Raw genomic sequence first — 20,882 nt, 5'->3', positions numbered from 1 at the left:
GGACTCACGAGTGAGGGAAGAGGGCCTGATGAGGAGGAGGGGAACTGGAGCGCACGGGCCAGCTTCCTGTTGCCATGTGGGCATTGTGCCCGTGTCACCAGATGTGAATTTTCAAGGAGAGTTAGAAATCTAGCTTTTAGCTGAAATCTTTTAAAATGTTGGCCATTGACTCACAAACTTTACAAATATGTGAGAGAGCCAAAAAAACACCCTAAGGTGGGGACAGATTTGGCCAGATATCCACCAGCTATGGACCGGTTGGGCTAGTGCTTGGGGTTACGCTTGCTTATCTAGTTCTAGCCTTATTTCTTTAGGCCAAATGGCCCATGTAAAGAAATGCTGTTAGAGAGACAGTGGAGGGTTGGGGGAAGAGCACACACCGTGGATTCAGACAGACCTCAGATTTCAAATCCTGAGCCTGCCGCTTACTCTGTGATCTTGGGGAAAGTCCGTAAAAGGAGAGCGGTGGTCCTTGTTTGAGTAGGTTGTTCTAGAGATAAACCGAGATGTTATGTGTAGGGAACCTGCCCTCTGTGTGGAGATAGTTATGGCTCTGTTATCATTCTGAAGCAGAAGCCAATTAGTCACAGCTGAAGGCAAACACTGGTGTGTGTGGAAGAAAGACCTCTAGCTTACTCTTCGCAACCTTCACTGCCTTGGAATTACCCGGAAAATATTTTTAAAATATCAGTGCCAGAGCCTCCTGTTTAAGATTCTAATTCAGTTGATTCAAGAAGCCTGGTCATCATTATCTTAAAAAGTACCCCCTTCTCCTCAGATTCTAATCCTAAATGCTTTAGATTAATCATCGTATTTCACCTAGCCCACTCCAACAATCTTAGATAGTATTCTTCTCATTTTATGAATGAGGACCTGAGGCTCAATCATTAATAACAGCCCAAAGTCATATAACTGGTAGGGAAGAGGATCAGACTTAAAACCTCAGAACTTGAATTCTCAAACCCCATGCCGTTTAGCACTATTGTACATATCATATAGGGTTTTTGTGAGGCTAAAATTAAACACTGACAATAAAGTGCTTAGTTCAGGACTTGGAGCATGTTAAGTGACAAATGTTAGCTATCATCATTACCTCATAATACCAAAACAGAGAATCCTTTCCCACTTTCTCTTGTCTGTGCAATTCCATTTCAGGTAAATCTTCACCATTTTTTGGATCAACTTTTTTTCTCCCTGAAAACATACATACTTGCCCTCCAAATGAACCATAGGCCAGTCGTTGTAATGACCTAGGGGAGACTCTGCCAAGGTATGTCTCACCTGAAGGGGGGAAAGAGAAGTAGAGAGGACAAGAGCTCCAGACTCCTAGAGAGAATGGTGGTGAAATATGCCTGGGTTGATGCCCCAGAGGACAAGTCAAAGCTCAAGCTCTTTGGTACATACTGTTCAGTATGTTTTCCAGAGGAGTAGTATGCGGAGAAGTGGGGAAGCAGAGGAGGGACTGATGAAGATGTCAGACAAAGAATGGGAAGCCACTGGAGACCTGAACATAGGGGCTCCTTCTTTCTTTCCTGGTGGCTCAGTCGGTAAAGAGTCTGCCTGCAATGCGAGAGACCTGGGTTCAGTCCCTGGGTTGGGAAGATCCCCTGGAGAAGGAAATGGCAACCCACTCCAGCATTCTTGCCTGGAGAATTCCATGGACAGAACAGCCTGGTGGGCTATAGTCCATGGGGTCACAAAGAGTCAGACACGACTGAGTGTTTCCTGTCTTCATTCTTGAAATAGACACAGAAGCCAATCCAAGAGGGAAATGAGCACTTTGCTCACGGGCAGCATGCTCGGTCCCTGGTGTTTGGGCTCTGGTGTTAGAGGGAGTATCCAGCTACAAAGGGGCTGGGCAGGGACCCAGTGCTAGTGGTGACTTCTCAGAGAACTCTGGCATCTACTATCAAAACCCCCACAAGTTGGGTGTTTGGGATGGTGAATTTACTTAGCTTACTCAAGTAAAAAATTTTTTTAAATGTTTGTTCCTTCAGTGATTGAATTTACAAATTGGAGTGGACAGTTACTACCTTAAATCAACTGTAGAAATAAACAAGGTATAATAAGTAGCGAAAATTTTGACCAAAAATTCTATTGCAAAGGTAATGTTGGCATTCCTTCCCGATCAACAACCATAACTTATTCAGCTTTTGTGTACTAAACTTCGAAGAAATGAAGGACCAAGGAAGCCTTCAAGGGGAAGACAAAGGTCAAAGCAATTTCTGACTTAGAGGGAACAATCACTCTGAGTTTTCAAAGGCTTGCCCATAGGGACACATTACAAGTGTTAATTCTTTGGGTGGATTTACCAGTCTGTATGTTTATAGTCACTGCCATTTGAAGTTTTGATCTTCAACTCATTTAGAAACTTACCCAACACTGTACGACCTCTTCTATTTGTCTTGTACTGCCTTTAAACTCTTGAAATACTGAAGTTTTAAACGTTTTACCCTCACAATTAAGACTGTAAAGCTTTTTGAGGAAAGTAGCTTTATTATGTCCCTACCCCCCGTTAATCACCAAGAGAGTCACAATGAGCTCAATTAATCTAGGAATCTTTAATTTTTTTCATTTTAGGGGGAAGGTCCGTGGGATATGCATTCTGTTAATGAACACACACTCAACCTGTTTTCATTAGTAATTCTAATAGCCAAGATCCCGGCCAGTGTAAACACATTCTTTCTTAAAGACAAAGAATTGCCTAGATTTAGAGAAGGGGGTGATTTCTTTTACAGCATGTTAAAGTATTAAAAAGAAGCAACTGAAAGTTCTTTGGATTTTATGCTGTACCATAGGGCAAAGCCTAGGTGATGAGGCCTCCTGGTTCTTCGTGCAAAGCAGAAAACCAGACTCAGCAATAAATTCTACCACACCTTCCACACTGCTAGGCTATAAACCAGATGTAAACTCGGCTTCTCAGCGGGGCAGGCCCACGATGAGAGGAGAGGGGCCGCACTCAGAACAAGCCCTAGAAGCAGAGACCGCTCTACTCCAGACTTCCACCTCTGCACACGAAGCGCAGCGACTCGCGGGCAGAGATGTCCACCCAAGAGACAGGTACAGATGGACTGGGGACATTCGGAGCAAGGGAGGAGGGCACAGACAAGGGTGTTTAGTGCGTTAAGTGTGTTGAAATCTGCTCCGGAGCCGGTGGCCACGGAGCCTAGCCTGGCGCGGCCTCCAGGATGAAAAGAAACAGGTGGCTTTGCTCCGGAATGTGAATAAGGGAGCCGAGCCCGGGCTTACAAAAGGCAGTATTCTGCAGCGAGAACACGTTGTCTCCTTAGAAGCTTGAAACTCTCACGAAACAGCGCGCGAAACTCCCAATCAGACCCAAACGGCCGTCTGCAAAGGAAGCCCGTAGCGGGGACAGCCTTGCTGTCCCGTGAGCTGCGCTCAAAGAGGCCGCGGCGCGGCCCCGCCGCGTCCCCCAGCCGGCGCGGGCAGCCCCACGCGCCAGCCACTCGACCGAGCTGCCAGCACAACATTCCATTTAAAAATAACACCCACGTGCGCTGGTAAACAAGCGCGCGCGTCTTTCGGAGCCGCGTGCCCGGGGCGAGCCCGTGCGGCGCGCGTCCGCCCTCCTCCCGCACGTGTCTGCCAGCTCCGCCTGCGCAGCGCTAGCGAGGCCCAATCTCCGCCCCTTGGGCTGGCAGCGCACCACCGCGGAGTCCTGAGCCCTGCCGCTCCGGGGCCCTAGAGCCCCCCTGCGTTACCAGGCGTGCCCCGCAGAGTGCTTTCCAACTTTCCTCCCCGGATGCCACCTCATCGAGGCGGGACAAATCGCCTCAGGTCTGCTCCTTCCCCCCGCAACCCGGTCCTCTCAAACCCTCCTCCTTTTAACTCTCCCTTCCGTCAGCACGCGAAGGATTGGCTTCTGGCTTCGCCGTCTCTGTCCTCTCCTCCCTTCCATCGAATTTTACTCGATTGTTTATTATTTGATGGGGGGGGCGGAGGCGGGGGGCGGAGAGGGGTGTCTGGGGCCTGGAGACGGGTGGCCGCGGCCAGTCAGAGCGCGGCATGGCTTGACGATTGAGCGGCGCAGCGAATGGCAATTCGGCGCAGAGATCCCGGGTCACGCGCTTGTGGATACAATGACATCATCTGTTTGTACGCGTCGAACTAGCTTGGTGCAGGGGCGGGGCCGCGCGTCACTTGAGTGACGGGTCCTGCGCAAAGCCCGGAGCATGGACTCGGGTGGATGGGCGCATTCCTGCCTACGCTGAGTTGGACCTTTTTGTGTATGCGGTTGTTGCCGAGACCGCTCTGGACTGCTTAAGATACTTCTCGTGACTTGGAAGGATGGGGCGGGATATTTATAAATCAAAATTGATAGACTCTCGGTGTGTGTGTTGCATGTAGTGCATTCTTAGTGCACGAATGAACGACTTGGGTACTGTCGTAGGATAAGGACGTGTGAAGATGTTTTTCTAAACCTGAAGAAGTGTCTTTATTTTTAAAAAGTTTAAAAAAGCACAGTTAGCTGCTTTGCCGTCATTTAAAAATTAGACTCATTATTTCCCCTTCACAGTTGTTCAGAATTTGTTCTTGCATTTAGGAATATGGAATAATTTGCTTTTCTCCCGAGTCAGTTACACTTCTCCACTCGCTGGCCATGAAATTCATGCGAAACGAAACACGACTGCAGTCAAGTGTCCTACGTTAGAGACTCAGTTGCAAACCTCCTGGTTCCTGATCAAATCTGAGAGCATCAGCTTATCGAAGTCCTGAGGACACCAACATCTTCGCTTGCCAGTATTTTCACGCTGAGGTAACCCTTGCCGCCTGCGGTCAGCATGTTATCTCGGGTGTTACCTGGTGTCCGGTTCTAATGGGGGAACCGGACACCAGGGCGGGCCCAGAGCCTGGCGGAGCGACGGGGACCCTTCGTCGCTGGGGAGGGTGCCAGGCGTCCTGCTTGGAGTCTGGGAGGCCACGCGACTGCGCTCGTTGAGCGTTTGGAGCTCTGCTGGCCCCCCTCCCTCGTCTCCTGAGCCAGCGCCGTGCTTTGTTGTTGAGGCTCGCAGGAGGGAGGAGGAGCCCGCCGAGTCTCGGTCCCGGCGCGCGCCCTGACACTCAAGCCTGCAGCCTCTCGGAACCGGGTCGCGCAGGCGTGCGCGCGGGCGCGCGCACACACGCACGCACGCGAGCACAACCCGGCTCGCCGCCCAGCCCTCCCCCTGGGCGGGGACCTGCCCGCCCGCCCGCCGTCAGCCTAGGTTGAGGCACCCTGCGTGTGTCTATAACTTTGTGTTGCTGCCTCGGCCGCTCTGCTTGTGGAAGGGAGGAGGAGGAATGTGGAAGGCGGCGGGGCGCAGGCTGACAGGCGGTTTCTCAGGCGGGCTGCGGCGGCGGCCGGAGCGCCTCTCGGCCGAGGTTGCGCGCCCCTTCCTCATCGTGCCCCAGGCCCGCGCGGGATTGTGCGTCCTCCCCCCTCGTCCCTGAGGGGAAGGAACCGAGGTAGGCGCCGGAGCTGTGAGCGGGTCGACCGCCTTCCCGGCGACTCCGGATCTGCTTCTGAGCTGGGCCAGGCGCTTCCCTTTTCCCTCCCCGTGACTCGGTGTGCGCGCCCCTCTTCTCTCCCGCTAGTGTTTTTAAAGGACTTGAGTGAAGGGGGGGAAACTGTCAAGATGGCAGCAGCGGGAGCAAGGAGGTGAAGAACGTGCTGGTCTGAGCTTTCTGGCGGCCCGGGAGACTTGGTGCTTCCTGACCTGTTGGAAGATTTACGTTCCGACTTGCCCCCTTCTCCCGTTCTTCACTGGGAAGGGGGTGTAAGGCACAACGCCCGTGGGAGAATAAGCCTCACAAACCCCGAAAGTGGCCGTTGCCGCTCGGCTCGACCCTTGGCAAATACCCACCGAGCTGCTTGCCCTCTTTTTCCCCGGCTTCCCCTTTTTCTGGAAGTGACAAGGGCCTGTTTGCGCTCGGACCCACGCTTGCCCTCTCAGCCCGCGGGCAGAGAGGGAAATAAGGAGCTTCCCGCGCCGTCCCCGGGCTCGAGCCCTCCGCTGGGAGGGGGTGGCAGAGGGGCGCGGAGGCAGCAGGGCCGGGGACTGGAAGAAGAGCCGAAGACGCCACAGACTTTGGCGGCGGCGTCGCGGGAAGCACTTGAGCGGGCCCGAGCGAAACATAAACAAACGCACGCCCGCCCGCCCGGACTCGGGCTCGGACCGCAGCTGGGCTGCGCCAGCGCCGGCTGCTGCCCGCTTTAAAGGCGCGGCCCGCGCCCCTCCCCCGCCCCGCCCCTCCCCCTTCTTCCCCGCCCAGCCACCTAGCCCAGGAGAGACCTGCAGCTCCGGCGGCGGCGGGGGAGGGGGTGCCCCGTGCGAGCCCGTCGATTCGCTCCCGTCTCCCCAGCGGCCTGGTCTGGGGGCGGCGTCTGCTGCGCCAGGTTCGCGGGACGCACGTCTCCAGGTCTGCCTGCTCCTGGGAGGCGGGCGCGGTGCGGTCGCGAAGCGGTGGCGGCGGCGACGGCGGGCGAGGACTCGCCGAAGACTGGGTTCCAGCCCGGGATAACCAACTCTCCTTCTCTCTCCTCTCGTGCTTCCCCAGGCGGCGGCTGTAGCGGCGGCGGCGGCAGCGCCGCCTGGGAGCCCGAGCCTTCTCGGCGCCCCCGTCCCTCCCCCGCCGCACCCCGCCCCGGCGCGAGAGGAGAGCGCGAGAGACCGAGCCGCGGGCGGGCGGGCGGGCGGGCGGCGAAGATGGCAGAGGCGCCGGCCTCCCCGGCCCCGATCTCTCCGCTCGAAGTGGAGCTGGACCCGGAGTTCGAGCCCCAGAGCCGGCCGCGCTCCTGTACGTGGCCCCTGCAGAGGCCGGAGCTCCAGGGGAGCCCGGCCAAGCCCTCTGGGGAGGCGGCTGCTGACTCCATGATCCCCGAGGAGGAGGACGATGAAGACGACGAGGACGGTGGCGGTAGGGCCGGCTCGGCCATGGCGATCGGCGGCGGCGGGGGCGGCCCGCTGGGCTCTGGGTTACTCCTGGAGGACTCGGCCCGGCTCTTGGCTCCTGGAGGGCAGGACCCCGGGTCCGGGCCAGCCCCCGCGGCGGGCGCGCTGAGCGGGGGAACGCAGACACCGCTGCAGCCTCAGCAGCCACTGCCACCGCCGCAGCCGGGGACGGCTGGGGGCTCCGGGCAGCCGAGGAAATGCTCGTCGCGGAGGAACGCCTGGGGGAACCTGTCCTACGCCGACCTGATCACTCGCGCGATCGAGAGCTCCCCAGACAAACGGCTCACTCTGTCCCAGATCTATGAGTGGATGGTGCGCTGCGTGCCCTACTTCAAGGATAAGGGCGACAGCAACAGCTCTGCCGGCTGGAAGGTGCGTACCCACCTGGGGCGGGCGGCCGGACCCGCCGGGCCTCCTGCGCAGTGCGAGGCGCGTCTTCGATTCGACGGAGCGCTCCTGAGGGCGCGGGGGAGAGGGGTTGGCAGGGAGAGCCTCCGCTGTGAGGTTTTGGGGGTTTTGTGTGATCCCGGAGGAGGGGCAACCGGGGACGGCCGCGAAGGTGGCAGGAGAGAAGGCTCCTGGGGAAACCTCAGGCATGGCCAGGTGAGGCGAGGGGTTGAGGGACATCGGCGAGGGAAGGACAGACGGACCGGAGTGAATTTGCCGGATTCCTGGGTCATCGCAGAGAAGGTAGGTCTGCGGCCAACTTGGGAGTAGAAGTCCCCCATCGTGGGGGTGCGGCGAGGCCACTACGGGGGGAGTGAGGGAACGGGTTGGGAGGAGTGGATTTGTGGTTTTAAGTCAGTCGCTGAAGCGTGGTGTGTTGTGACTACCTGGATGAGAACCCTTGTGCCCAAGTTTTCGGGCTTGTGGGATTTTCGCTCCCACAGGCACATCAATCCAATTACAAAAAGCGGTGGTTGTAAACCTCTTCCTGGCCGGTTTCCTTTCCTTGCCTGTGTCCACACCTCTGTTCTTCAGAGATGTCTCTACAGCAGGTAGCTTCTGAGGTGCTTTGGGGCCTGGCACGGGCCAGCCCTTTTACCTCAGCGGGGACTCGCTGCACCTGCTGGCTTCTGCGCAGAGGTCCGGATTCTGGCGCTGTTTGAGGCAGAGGGTCCAGGTGCCCAGGACCCGCGCCTGGCGCCTCACCTGGGCCTTGGGGAGGGAGGTTTGCTGGCAGGGCTGGACCGTAATGGCTTCTACCTGTAAGTGAACCTGAAGAGAGGCTCTCTACTGTTCGTTTTCAGCCTCTTGGGGCACTGGACACGTGGTAGGGAGAGAGGTGTGGAAAGGCCTATGATGTAATGACTTCCTGCAATTGGGCATCCAAAGAGATTAACTCCTGTGCCCCTGCTGGGCCGCTGATACCCAGCGGCTTTGCTCTTGCACCTCATCCTCCTGGCCACATCTCCCAAGACAGGAATGCATACCAGGCTAAAGGGAGCCCTGTGCAGCTGTAGACACACATCTTTCTGTCTGTTGCTTCTAGTAACAAGTTGGATTTTTTTTTTTTTTAATTAAAAAGGTGGTTGCTTCCTCCTTCTGTCCCTTCCTTTGTTGTCTTTGGGGAGCTCTGTACTTCCTAGGTTCCAGTGGGTGTATAAAATAAGAACAGTTTGACCTTAGGTGGAGAACTGAAGCACTGGAAAGGAGCTAGTACATGAAAAAGCTAAAGAATTTAGTGTCATTGACTTTTAATTTGGTTAAAAAAAATCTTGAAATATGCCTTAAAATTTTTTTATGCTTAGTATAGGGAAAGGGTTTGATACTTTAAAAGGAAAACAAGTGCTTTGATATTGTTCCACAAATCTATCTCATCCTTGAACAAACGCTGTTATTATGAATCTTAGGTTCGATTCAGTTGTATTGCTTTGCAAAAGAATGCCAGTTTTGTGATAATAGGATATTTATGAAAAGGATGAGAATTCTGTTTCAAAGCAGTGCTGATGTGATACTTTTAAAAATTGAGTTTTCAAGTGGATAGCAAGGGTTGATCTCAGTGTATAGTGTTAGGAAGGGATGAATTTGTGGGATCTAAGAAGATGGATTGGGTGGGGTGTGGAGTCTTTTCCAAATTTCTCACACTTGAAATTTAGTCCTACAAATTTTGGATTTGGTGCAGAGAATCTGTTAGTTAAAAGTTAGCTTTAAGTTAGTTAGAAAGTTAACATAGCAAGGGTTTTCACCTTTTTTATGATTTTTAAGGTTATGAAAGTAGTTTTCCATAAGTAATATTTCTTGCATCATGTTTATGGTTAAAGATAATACCAGTTTATGGCATTTGAAAGTTTTTTTTTAAGACTTATGTGGGAAAGTGTGGCTACCAAAAATAACCATGAATTGATACTGAATTAATTATATTTTCACGTAGCTTACAGGATCTGCAATAGAGATTTGGGGCCTAGTCTTAAACTTCGTGGTTTTATATCTTAACTCTTTTTGGTCTCATGGTTTGTTTTTTCCTTCTCTGCTATCTCATTTTTCTTTAACTAAAATCTTATGAAGCATTATAAATTGAAACTGTCCAGCAGTCATATGTTTAATACTGGGTGCATATTTTATGAATATTTTATCTTTAAAATTTTACACCAGGTCCATTTCTGATTATCGCATGATAACTAATCCTTGAAGACTATAGAGATATAATTGAGTTAGAGTTTTTGCAAGATGATCTTTACCAAAAGATGCAGCCATGCAAGAACTTCCAAATCTTTGATGATGGAGAAGGCCCTTTGAAACTGGGGCTGTGGTTTCACATTCCGATTATGAGTAATAGCCAAGCTTTTTTTGTGCTTGTGGTTTAGTGGAGGTGGAAGAGAGGGAAAAGGGAGAGGTCAGGAGCTAATTGTGACCTATTTCTACGCATCCAAGTTTCAGGAGTTGATTCCTATCATGATTAGTCATTTGGAAGCAGGTGTGTGCTTTTAAACCACACTACTTTCAGTCTGCGTTTTACATTCAGGTTTTTAACTTCTAAAAATGTCTAGAGTTCAGGTTAACCTCTGCCAGTCATGTGTGCACATAGGTGTAGTATGCAGCACCTAGGCCTTACTTCTTTTGTAGTTTTTGGGCCTTTGTATTAATGAGATCTTGTAACTAGAATTATCACCCTAAGAGCATAGAGCGAATTAGAAAAGAGGTCTTAGCGATCAGAATCAAGACCAGTGAATCAAAGCTCTGGTTGCATGTAAGAATTATCTGGGAGCTTTTAAAAAATATCAGTACCCAGAGAACCTGATTTAATTGGGCCGATGTGAGGGTATTGGTTGGTGAGGTTGTTTTTGTTTAATTTTTGAAGTTTCTTAGGTGATTCTAATGTACAGCCAGGACAAGGTTTGCTGATCTAGTTCAGTCCCCTTATTTTATAGGTGAAGATCTTGATTCTTCAAGTTAATGACTTTACTAAGATCACACAGCTGGTTAGTACAGAGATAATTAGCAGCCTGTGGCTCTAGAGATCTTTATTACACTATTTTTTTCTCTTTAAATTGATCCTTTCTAAAGGTTATGTACTAAGCACTGGGTAGTCTTACATAAGTAGAAGTTGTTTTCCTAAAAAGCATATTTGTCTCTCCATCTAAAAAATCTCGGTTATTATTTCAGCATCGGGAAGATGACTGATTATTGGTAGAGGCTGAGTGAGCACACAGTGTCTGTAAAGCTGTCTGGTGCCTATCAGGAAAGAGTACTTAGGAACTGTGAAGTGACAAAGGTGGCAAAAAAGGACCATTTTAACAAAAGGAGGAAGCTCTTGGTTAACTTGAATTTGTAAGATGCAAACCGTGCCAGGGAGAAAGGTGATAGCTATCTCGCAGGTTCCCTTACCTCAGGCATTAAAGTAGAAATGAATAATCAGATGTGGTTAAAGGGGGAAAAGGTTACATTTCCTTTAACTCAGATTAAGCTTACTTGCGCTGCACCGTTAATTGAGCTGGTGAGGTCTCTGTTTCCTCCTGTCTCAGGCAGACCTCTAGAACTCCCGAGTTTACCTGGTGAGGCCCATTTTTCACTGATTCTCCTGCACACGCCCACTCATCAGTGCTTCCCGTGGGTCAGGGCACAATAATGTCAGGCGGCTATGAGTTTCTGTGGTGGTTCCTACAGCTTCACAAATGTGAGAGGACTTCTGCTGCTGCAAGTGACCGAGTCTTCCTTCACGTGAGAATGTGTCCTCTTGCCGATTCTTCGCAAGGTTAAAAGATGAGGGCTGGCCTGCCGCATAATACTTGCTCACGTCCTTACAGTTCTAGCTCTTTAGATGAATGCACCCAGTTCCTTTTCACCATACTGTATTTTTTAAATATGTTATTTTAACTGCAACTTTGATGTTTAAAAATATTTTCAACCATTTCAAAATGACAGAGGCATAATAATTTCATACTGGCCTCTGATTTTGACCCCAGTCACCTTTTGGACTAACTCACTAAAGGGCCAGTTAGGGTTGTGCTGTACGAGGAATCTGTCTTCAGCTTGGCCCCTGTTGCTGAAATACTGTTTTGTAATTTCCTTCGGCAGTACTGTCTTCGTCAGTGATTCTCAACTAACATACTTCCTCTTTCTACAGTGGCAGTACGCTAGGGGGACTGTTTTTCTTCTTTTTCAAAGCTGTGTCATCGACCTATGAGGTGAAGAAATTGACCATTTTAGACTTTGATCTGTGAGCCCCATGTAACAGAGAGGCTCTTTTAAAAAGAAGTTAAGTGTTTGTTTTGATATGTTTATCTCCTTCTCTGAAAATGAAATGAAACTATGCAGACTTATTTTTAGGAGTTTTTAGGAGGGTTCTATTTTAAGGGAATGATACCATAGAAGAACATCTGTAGTTAAACTTTTTAATACTCTACTTATGATGCTTACTTAAAACCAGCACGATATTTTTATTTGGAAAATTTGTGAAGAAGCCTTGTCCCACTAAAAAAATCATTTACCTGATTTGCAAAAATTTAGCAGACATTGTTCATCTAAATATCTTTATAAAAATGCAAAGATAAGACTGTTTAAGCTAGTGCCTTTTGAGAAGATACCCAGCTTACCCCTTGCCGATCAGTTTTTGGATTCCCTGGGCTGGAGAGAATGAAATTTATTTTGTTTTCATACTCTTTTGTCTTGTCTGTGAGGAACAGGCTCAATCCTATTTTTGACTCCTCGTTTTTCTCCTCACCTTTTCCTGTATCACAAATGGAGGAGCCCTGAGGGCCACTTGGACTTTCTGCTGCTATAAAAAGAGCTGGGGATGACATACATGCAGGTGGGTTGTATCAGTGGATGATGCAGCTGGTGCACAGTAAGTAAAAGACTGAAAAGAGAAAACCCTTTTTACTCATTTGCGTCTCATGCCATTTCATTCATTCAGCAAATATTTATCAAAGGCATGCAGTGTGCAGGGCGTTCTGCCGGGCCCAGGGATGTAGTGGTAGCACAGGGCAGATAAGGTTCCAGTTCACAGGAGTTTGTGTTCTCTTGGGGGAAGACAGAAAATAAACATGCAAATCTGTGCCCTGTAAACTTGTCATCGTTGCCCCTTCTCTTTGCCTTTTTCCCATCTGTACTTCTGCTTTCCTTAGTGCTCCGGCTCTCTGCGGAGAAGTCACCAGCAAATGGCAAAGTGGATGCTGGGCCCTGGCTTGGAGCTGGCCTTTAGCTCTCTGCAGATCATAATTTTCAGCTTGCTTTGGAGATGCAGGGCCTCTGTCACATGGCTCCTGTAGTCTGGATCTTTTGGGGAGAAGCTGGAATTAGAGCACACTGGTAGCCCTGTACTCATCTTGGGTCCCCAGTTCTGTCTTATGGGGTCACGATATAGGACCAGCCTCTTGGCGTGGATGTGAAGCCTTGACGCAGTTGAATTGTCTGTATGACTTCTTGTCTCAAATTAAACACTAAATGAAGTCTTAAGGATTATCTAAATACTTCATTTTGCAAGTAAGGAAACAGGCAGGAGCATGTGAGTGACTAGCTCAGGGACCCAGAAGTAGCAGGGGTGGAGTTAAATGTGTCCCTGTGAGCCCAGGGCACCAGTGTTCTGTAATGTCTGTTGCTAACCATTGTGGTTTCACAGCTGTTCGAGTCAGTGCCTCCATTTCTGCAAATTCTTACTTCATTTTCTCTCCTCGGCTCCCCTCCCCCATCCTCTAGATTGGCTGGCCAGCAGGAGAGTAGCTGTGTTTCTCTTTTTGCATTCTCTTTCAGCACTCAGCTCACCTTGCTGGAAAAGCCTATTCTCTCAACCTCGCCCTACCCTGCTCACCTCCTGACTTCTGTCTGTTCCTTTTGCCATTTTTCTGTGACTCTTCTATATTTTCAAGAACAGTGTAAGAACCTTGAAAGCAAGGAAGGTGCCTACCCGACAAAAACATTTCTGATAACTTGGAGCTGCTTTTGCACTGATTATGTCCTCAGCCCATGAGCTTACCCTTGTTCTGGGACAGTGATACTGGAAGGGGGATGATGTGACTCAGGAGTGGAGTGATGTCATGTGTAGAATCTTTTGGATACTTGTAGCTACGAAGGTGGCCCAGACCTCCTAGTGCTGGTATCGATACGATGTCATGTAATTATGAAATGGTGCTGTGCTATCTAAGGCATTTCTTAGTGTCTTGTTTCCTAGTGTAGAAGTCCCTGAAAACTTCATCAGTGCCAGTCGTTACGCATCACAGAAACGGAGAGAAACCTGATCTTGGGATGACCTTTCCTGAAGAGAAAGTTGAAATCATGTTTTCCTTCTGTGTGTGGACCCTGCTTTATGCAGCATCAGTATTACTGTCTAGAAAGAGTCACCAAATATACATATCCACTTCAGAAGCAGAGCTCTGGTGTAAAATTAAGTTGTCCAAAGTGTTTTGCATTTGCAGATGTAAGTCTCAGATGTACGTGAAGTTTTACATAATGGATTGGTAAATACAAGTCACAGATGAAGGAGGAAGAGATAGTGAGCCGTCTGAGCTGGACCTGTCCAGGGCCAGTCTGCCTCTCTTCTGAGATGGTTTTCTGAATAGGTGTTTTGGCTACTGATTATCATGGAAAACCTCAATTCTGATCAAATCAGTGTCCAGACAGGCTCAGCATCTCTCATCATTTTATTCTTGATCGAACGACTTCCATTTCTCAGTATTATAATTTCCCCAGTTGGAAAAAGAAGTAAAATAGCAAGCATCTGTAGAATATTGTGATGTATCACTCCTTTCTGGTGAAATACAAATGTATGGAGTATGCTTCAAGCTGGGCTTCCCACCCCCCTCAGAATGTGTATTTTCACTTGGACCTTTTTGGGATATTTTAATCTTGAGACTTTTTCTCTGCAGCATGTCAGTCCCTACTATGAGATAACGGTACAAAGTCAAGTAGATGAAGTTTTCTGGTGGCCTGTGGTACTTGCACTCATTTGGTCCTCTCATGATTGTGTGTAGTGAAGAAGCCAGCTTATCTTCTGGGGGCTCACCATGCCTGGGTATCCAAATGCACCCCCATTCTGCAATGAAGAGGTGAGCTTAGAGCAAGGAAGCTGTGGCTCACTTGTAGGGGGAAAGGCCAAGGTGGGAAGTGGCCCCTGCCACACACAAACAAAATGCATTAGCTTTCCTTTGGAAAAGAAAACCCATAATAATTCCAGCAGATGCCTTTGACAGTTTTCAGTATGTGTTTTGTAATTTCTTATTTATTTCTGTGAAGACTTTTGAGTGTGCATGTGTGGGAGAATTTGCATCGTATTTTTTCCTGTGTTTTGGATATCTAGTGAAATTAATAACTTGGCTCTTGCAGCCATTGAGAATTTTCTTTAAATTTAGAGCCAGCAGAGGGAGTGCACATGTCTTTAAACTGATCTTGAGTTTTTTTCCCCACATAGCTAAAATAATACCTTGGTTAAAAACACCAAAAAAAAAAAAATCTGTAATATATAGTGTTTCCATGTAGGCTTATGTCATTGTTAGAAAAGGATAATTTGGAGGAGAGTGTTTAAAAACTTAAGATAACTTTTTAAAAAAGGGAACTTTGGTCTTCTGAGACTTATGGTCTAATTCCCATCCTCAAATAATTAAACGCTTTCTAACTGAAAATTTTCCTCCTCTGTTTCACATATTTTTGCTACTTCACTCTTTTTTAAAATTTATTTATTTTTTAAATTGAAAGATAATTGCTTTACAGCATTTTGTTGGTTTCTGCCAAACATCAACATGAATCAGCCACTTTCAGGGGAGTCGGAGTACTTCACTCTTGAAAACATGTGTGAATGTTCTTCTGTACCTGATAGCACACGTCACAGTGTGTCAAGATCAGTGGGCTCTGTGTTTTAGTGCTCTTTTGGTTGAGACTCTTGATGTTTTCTAAGACGTCACTTTCCTGTAGGTGAAAGAAAGGCAGAACCTCCATTATTCTTAATTCAGATTTAGCAGGCATGGACCTGCTAGCAGTTTTGCAATCTAAAGTTCTGTAATTCTGTGTTCTGTAGTTTGTCGCACTCTTCACATTGCCCCGTATTCTGGTGGTGGCGGCTTATTTTAATTTGGGAGCTGTAGTGGGTTGAATAGTACCCCTCCAACCCCCCCATTAAGGTCCACCTGTAACCTCAGAGCGTAACCTTGCTTGGGACTAGGATCTCTCTGGAGGGAGGTAGTTACATTAAGGTGGAGTCATATCGGATTCACGTGGGCCCTGGGTCCAGTGACTGGTGTCCATGTGAGGGGGGCAGAAGACATGGTAGATTCAGAGAAGGCTGTGTGACGCCATGGCAGGAGGCAGCACAGTCACAAGCCAAGGAGCGCCAGATTGCTGGGGGCGCCAGGGGCTGGTTGGAGGCCAGGTGGGACCCTCCGCTGCAGCCTTCAGAGGGAGCATGGTGCTGCCCACACCTTGACTGTGGACTTCTAGCCTCCAGCACTGTGAGAGAATATGTTTCTATTGTTTGAAGCCCCTAAGTTTGTAGTAATTTGTCATGGTAGCCCTAAGAAACACACAGGAGCACAGGGATGGAAGAGAGGAACATGAAGGGTTGCAGATAGAGGAGAAGAGGAAAAGAAGGTTTTATTTTTAAAATTGAGATATAATTGATGTAACAACATTATTAGTGTCAAGTGTACAACATAAATGATTTGGTATTTATACATGTTGCAGAATGATCATCACTGTAAGTCTAGTTAACATTTTTCTTTTTCTTTCTTATGTTGAGAACTTTTTAATATTTACTCTCTGAGCAACTTTCAGATACCTAAGTATTAACTATATTCACCAAGCTGTATATTGCATCCCCAGGACTGACTTATTTTGTAATTGGAAGTTTGTCTCTTTTGACCCGCTTCACCCATTTTGCCCTCTCCCTCCAAATTTATATTTAGATTAAAATTAAAATGTTAATCACTCCTAGGCTACTTTCTGGTAACTTAAATTTCTTCTTTCTTCATCCTGCTGTGAGGCACAGAAGGGAGGTGTGAATTCCCCTCATTTCCCAGTGAGAACTGCTGCAGTGAGCCTTCCACCCTCCGTTTAGCGTGTATCCTGGGCACCCTCCCTAACCTTCCCACTCTGCTTACTCAGTTTCTGCTTCGTGAGGCTGGTGGAATGGCTGTACTTGGGGAGTGTGGACTTGAGGTTTAAGGCCAAGGTCTAGCTGAGAGCTTTGGTCTACCATAGTCTTTCAGGGAGGGAGCAGCCTGAGTCCTCAGCGGAAGGAGAAGGTTGAAGAATTCTCTTTTCCCCATCCCAGTCAGGCTTGAGAAAATAGAGCCCCATCAGATTCACTGCCGTCCATGGTGGCAGTAAGGATAATCAGAATCTCTCTGGAGTCTCCTTGGCTCCTCCTGTGCTTGGTTCAGGCCCTTTCAAAGTGTCAACACTTGAGCCTTCAGGCTCCCATCCCCTCTGTATACATTTATGTCCGCAAAACCCAGCCGTCCTGAAGGAGCATGGAGTGGTAGTCCTCATTCAAGTAGCAACAGGTGTTTTCTAGGTACCGTGAAGGTGTTTGAGTTGAATTGTTCAGAAGTATTTCAGAATTAGAATTGCATCTGTTTATGCTCATATTTCAAAATAGTATTTTGGGAAAAGGGAGCCAGGATTATAAATCAATTGGAAACACAGTTTGGTTTTTACAATAGAAAGAGGAGTTGACACAAGACATTCTGAAGCCTAGTTATAATAATAATAATAGTAGCTATGATTTATCGAACACTATCATAGGCCAATTACTCAGGTAGATTTTTTACATCTAATATTGATCCTACATGTTAAGCATTTAAGTATAAACCCAATTTAGAGACAAGAAAATGGTTCAGAGAAGTTTAATTGCTTGGGATTCAGAGGAAGGTTTCTTTGAATGTCAACATTTTCTGCTAAGCTTTGCTGCCTCCTGAGTGTGGTGGGACTTTGCCTGGTGGTGAGTACAACAATAAGATTAAATAGCTGCCATTGAAAAAGTTGCTACTATGTGCCACAATCTTCCTATATATTACCATCAGTCCTGATGTTAATCTTTCAGAATGCTGTCTTGAATGTTTATCTTCTGGACTGTGGCTGACTCAGGGTAACTGATACCTCTCTCTGTGTTGGAGGGGGAGTAGACAGAGACCCATGATTTAGCCTCCTGCCTTTGATTTTGTCTGAGTGATAATTTTAAGAATCCAATCAGTGCCTGGGCTCTTAGTAGAGCGATTTAATTTGGGGATTTCTATTTCTCTTTGGACGCTACTTTAGTAAGCCACTGTTTAACCATGGTTTACTATGGGTCAGATAGTGTACTAGTGTTCAGAACTAATAGAGTGATACCATAGTGTGTGGAAATCCTTAGGGCTAGGCTATTATCTTTGAGAAATTTCTGCCTTGGGAGAACAAGGTATATCTGTGCTTCTATAGGCTTCAGGTAGGTAGATGGATGGAGATAATACCACCAAGAAAGATGGATTTCAGGGAAAAAAAGACATTTATAAAAGGTTTCTGGCAGAAGTGTGGTCGAAGCCCAATCAGATCTCAAAATTAAAGGTATCAAGCATATTTTGTGAGGTATTAAGCATACTTTCCAATGCAGTTACTAACACGTTTAAAGGCAGGACAGACACAGAAAATGTTGCAAAATGCAAGCTGCTGGCCAGGTTAAAGGGTTTATCTTATTAAGGCACTTATTGCTTTTGTCTTCAAGGTAGAATATGTATGAGTAGGACCTAAACTGATGGTTTTAATTGGCCACGGGAATACAGCACCCACGCGCCCTGAGATAAAATACAGCTTGCAGAAGACTAATCCCATGTATGTGTTGGAAAAAATTTTAGAACTCTCAGTTTCACAGTAAAGATAGGTGAGTAGTGTCTGGAGAGTGTCCGGAAGATAGACTGAAACCCCGTGATAAATGTGGGGCAGGCAGAATGGCTCTGCCTGATAACTGAGGGAGCCTAGGGTGTGGGGAGCGTGGTGGGGCCAAAGGCAGTTACGAAGAAGGTGGCCTTGGCCTCGTGGACTTTAAAAGATACAACTCTGGGTATAAACCTGAAGTTGAAGGAGGGCATAGCATTACATCCAATACAGCTTGTTAGATGTCTCCTTGAAAATTGGTATTACATTAAAAAGATCAAATGGAGAGTTAAGCCATTAATTCACATAATTCAAATTTCAGAACTGCTTTTTTCCCCCTCAAAGTGTCGTAATAATTAATTTCTAAAAAATGATAGTTCTTTCATCATAAATTATCTAAATAATTGCCTCAGTTCCATATTTCACATTAAGTTTGGCTGAATGATGTTTAAAGCCTTCTCTCACCTTCCTCTCCTTTCTCTTTTTAATTTTCATTTCTATTTTACTTAAAAATTTTTTTAATGCGGTTTTATTTCTAATGCTGTAAATGGTTTCATAAAGTAAAAACACTCTCTCAACATCTTTCCATTAGAACTTCTTGTTGGTAAATTCCTTTAAAATTCAACCTAATTTTAAAGTCAGTTTTGCTGTTTATTTCTTCTAGAATCTTTACCGTGTATGATAGCTGGTCCGGAGTTTTCTGTCAGCATTCGTTTCCAGTCAAGGACCTGCTGATCTCACCCATCATGCCTTTGCATCTTGGTCTGTATTTGAGTACCTTGGCTTTTGCTTTTGCTTCCTTCCCCAGCTGGTGGAATGAGAAGGAACATGCCTTTATTCATTATTTGTCAGAGCAGTCCAATTAACAGCATTAATTTGCCATTTATGAATATACCTATGATTATAAATAAACCATGGCCCACAGACTACATTTTAAGCAAGGTAATTTTTTTTTTTAAGTAAAAATTGACACTGAGCCCCAGACATTCCTGTGAATTTTTTTTAAGAACAATGATCAGTTATTTTGGGGGGTATCGTTTGTGTAATCCTGAGAAACCCGGAATGGGCCTTAGAAATGTTATGGGCCCGATTCTTTCAAAGTTGTCTTCCAGCTGACAGAGTTGTGAGTGGCTTGCTTCAGCACAGTTGGGCTCTTAAGCTCCTGCTGGCAGCTTCCTAGGTGAGCTAGTATACTGTTTCTTGAAATTAGTGGCCTCGATCAGGCCTTCTATCTCCAACCCTGTCCAGTATAGATAAGCTTACTGCCTCCTCTTTGAATAGATGTGTGCCCTGTGCTGAACTGAATTTGCTAAATCAGTCCTGTTTAGTCTCCTTCCTTTACATGAAAGATCCTTTTTTTCCAGGCTGGAAGTCTAGGTGATCTGGGCCACATGTTAGGCTTCACCACAGTCAACCTTCATGTCAGTCACCAAGGTGAAATTTGGCATCCGATTATGCCACTCAGCTTACTGGGTCTTAGTTCCCTTAACAGAGATTGAACCCCGGGCCCTCAGCAGTGAAAGCATGGAGTCCTGACTACTGAACCGTAGGGGAATTCCTTGGCATCTGATTGTAGGCATCTTTTATTAGTGAGGGATTTACTCTGATAATCTCATAATATCGGGGAGTGCTCCAAGTTAACTTGTGGGTAGTCAGTACTGAGGAGAAGGCAATGGCACCCCACTCCAGTACTTTTGCCTGAAAAATCCCATGGACGGAGGAGCCTGGTAGGCTGCAGTCCATGGGGTCGCTGAGTCAGACACGACTGAGTGACTTCACTTTCACTTTTCACTTTCATCCATTGGAGAAGGAAATGGCAACCCACTCCAGTGTTCTTGCCTGGAGAATCCCAGGGATGGGGAAGCCTGGTGGGCTGCTGTCTGTGGGGTTGCACAGAGTCGGACCTGACTGAAGCGACTTAGCAGCAGTAGCAGCAGCAGTCAGTACTGAATTAAGTAAAGCACCATGTGTCAAATTAGGAGAGCTAACTTGTGGTGTTATGGGCTCCCTGGTGCTCAGCCACAAAGAACTGGCCTGCAATGCAGGAGACACAGGTTCGATCCCTGGGTCAGGAAGATCCCCTAGAGAAGGAAATGGCAACCCACTCCAGTACTCTTGCCTGGGAAATCCCATGGACAGAGGAGCCTGGCGGGCTGCAGTCCACGAGGTCATCAAGAGTCGGACACGACTGAGTGACCAATAGCAACAACTTGAGGTGGTGAAAACTGCCATCCTCCAAATTGGGTTTTAACATAATGACTTCACGAATGAATGTTTTTATCAAAAATGACCATGCTCGTTTTTAAGGTGCATATTTTTCCCACATCTTGGTTTTCTAATCACATCAGGGCTTTAAATTGATGGGTAAGTTTTAACTGTTAACACAGTGGGATAACATCTGGGCTTTGCTCTCTGAGCTCCCAGTGTTTGTCCTGCTGTGAGCACGGATAATTTTCACCTGACTTCTGTCTGTTACCTGAGCTGAGATTCCTGCTGTGTCCACTAACCAGCAACACTGCGTTCTTCTAACTGCTTTGTTTTGTGTTCATCATTCTATCTTAAACAGGATCATAAAGCTTTCATATGTCTTTTCTAGCTTGTTACTTCATGCTTCTGTGCTTAGTCGAGAAGGAAGAGAAGAAAACAACTCTA

At 47.3% G+C, this 20,882-nt stretch overlaps 1 protein-coding gene and 1 long non-coding RNA gene across 9 annotated transcripts in view; one reads left to right on the top strand and one right to left on the bottom strand.

The window, feature by feature from the left end:
• The first annotated feature begins 3,645 nt into the window (after positions 1–3,645).
• FOXO3 (forkhead box O3) overlaps positions 3,646–20,882 on the top strand; it is a 121,878-nt gene continuing 104,641 nt past the window's right edge. Inside the window, exons 1-3 of one of the 8 annotated variants that reach the window (XM_069598177.1) lie at positions 3,646–3,798; positions 4,599–4,777; positions 6,559–7,325. In XM_069598177.1, coding sequence (XP_069454278.1) covers positions 6,708–7,325 — 618 coding nt within the window. In that variant the 5' untranslated portion in view covers positions 3,646–3,798; positions 4,599–4,777; positions 6,559–6,707. Of the gene's footprint in view, positions 4,778–5,065; positions 5,467–6,162; positions 7,326–20,882 lie in introns of those variants that run through there. The other 7 variants (XM_069598183.1, XM_069598182.1, XM_069598180.1 and 4 more) reach the window with 7 other exon arrangements.
• LOC138444770 (uncharacterized) lies at positions 4,432–6,817 on the bottom strand. The gene is made up of 2 exons (XR_011258579.1): positions 6,294–6,817; positions 4,432–5,717 (listed from the first exon to the last, which is right to left on the bottom strand). It is a non-coding gene; the product is annotated as an uncharacterized lncRNA (long non-coding RNA).

The sequence above is a fragment of the Ovis canadensis genome, chromosome 8, assembly GCF_042477335.2.
Source record: "Ovis canadensis isolate MfBH-ARS-UI-01 breed Bighorn chromosome 8, ARS-UI_OviCan_v2, whole genome shotgun sequence".
NCBI lineage: Eukaryota > Metazoa > Chordata > Mammalia > Artiodactyla > Bovidae > Ovis > Ovis canadensis.
Note: the sequence above shows the minus strand (reverse complement) of the source record. Positions and strands in the feature narration are given on the sequence as shown.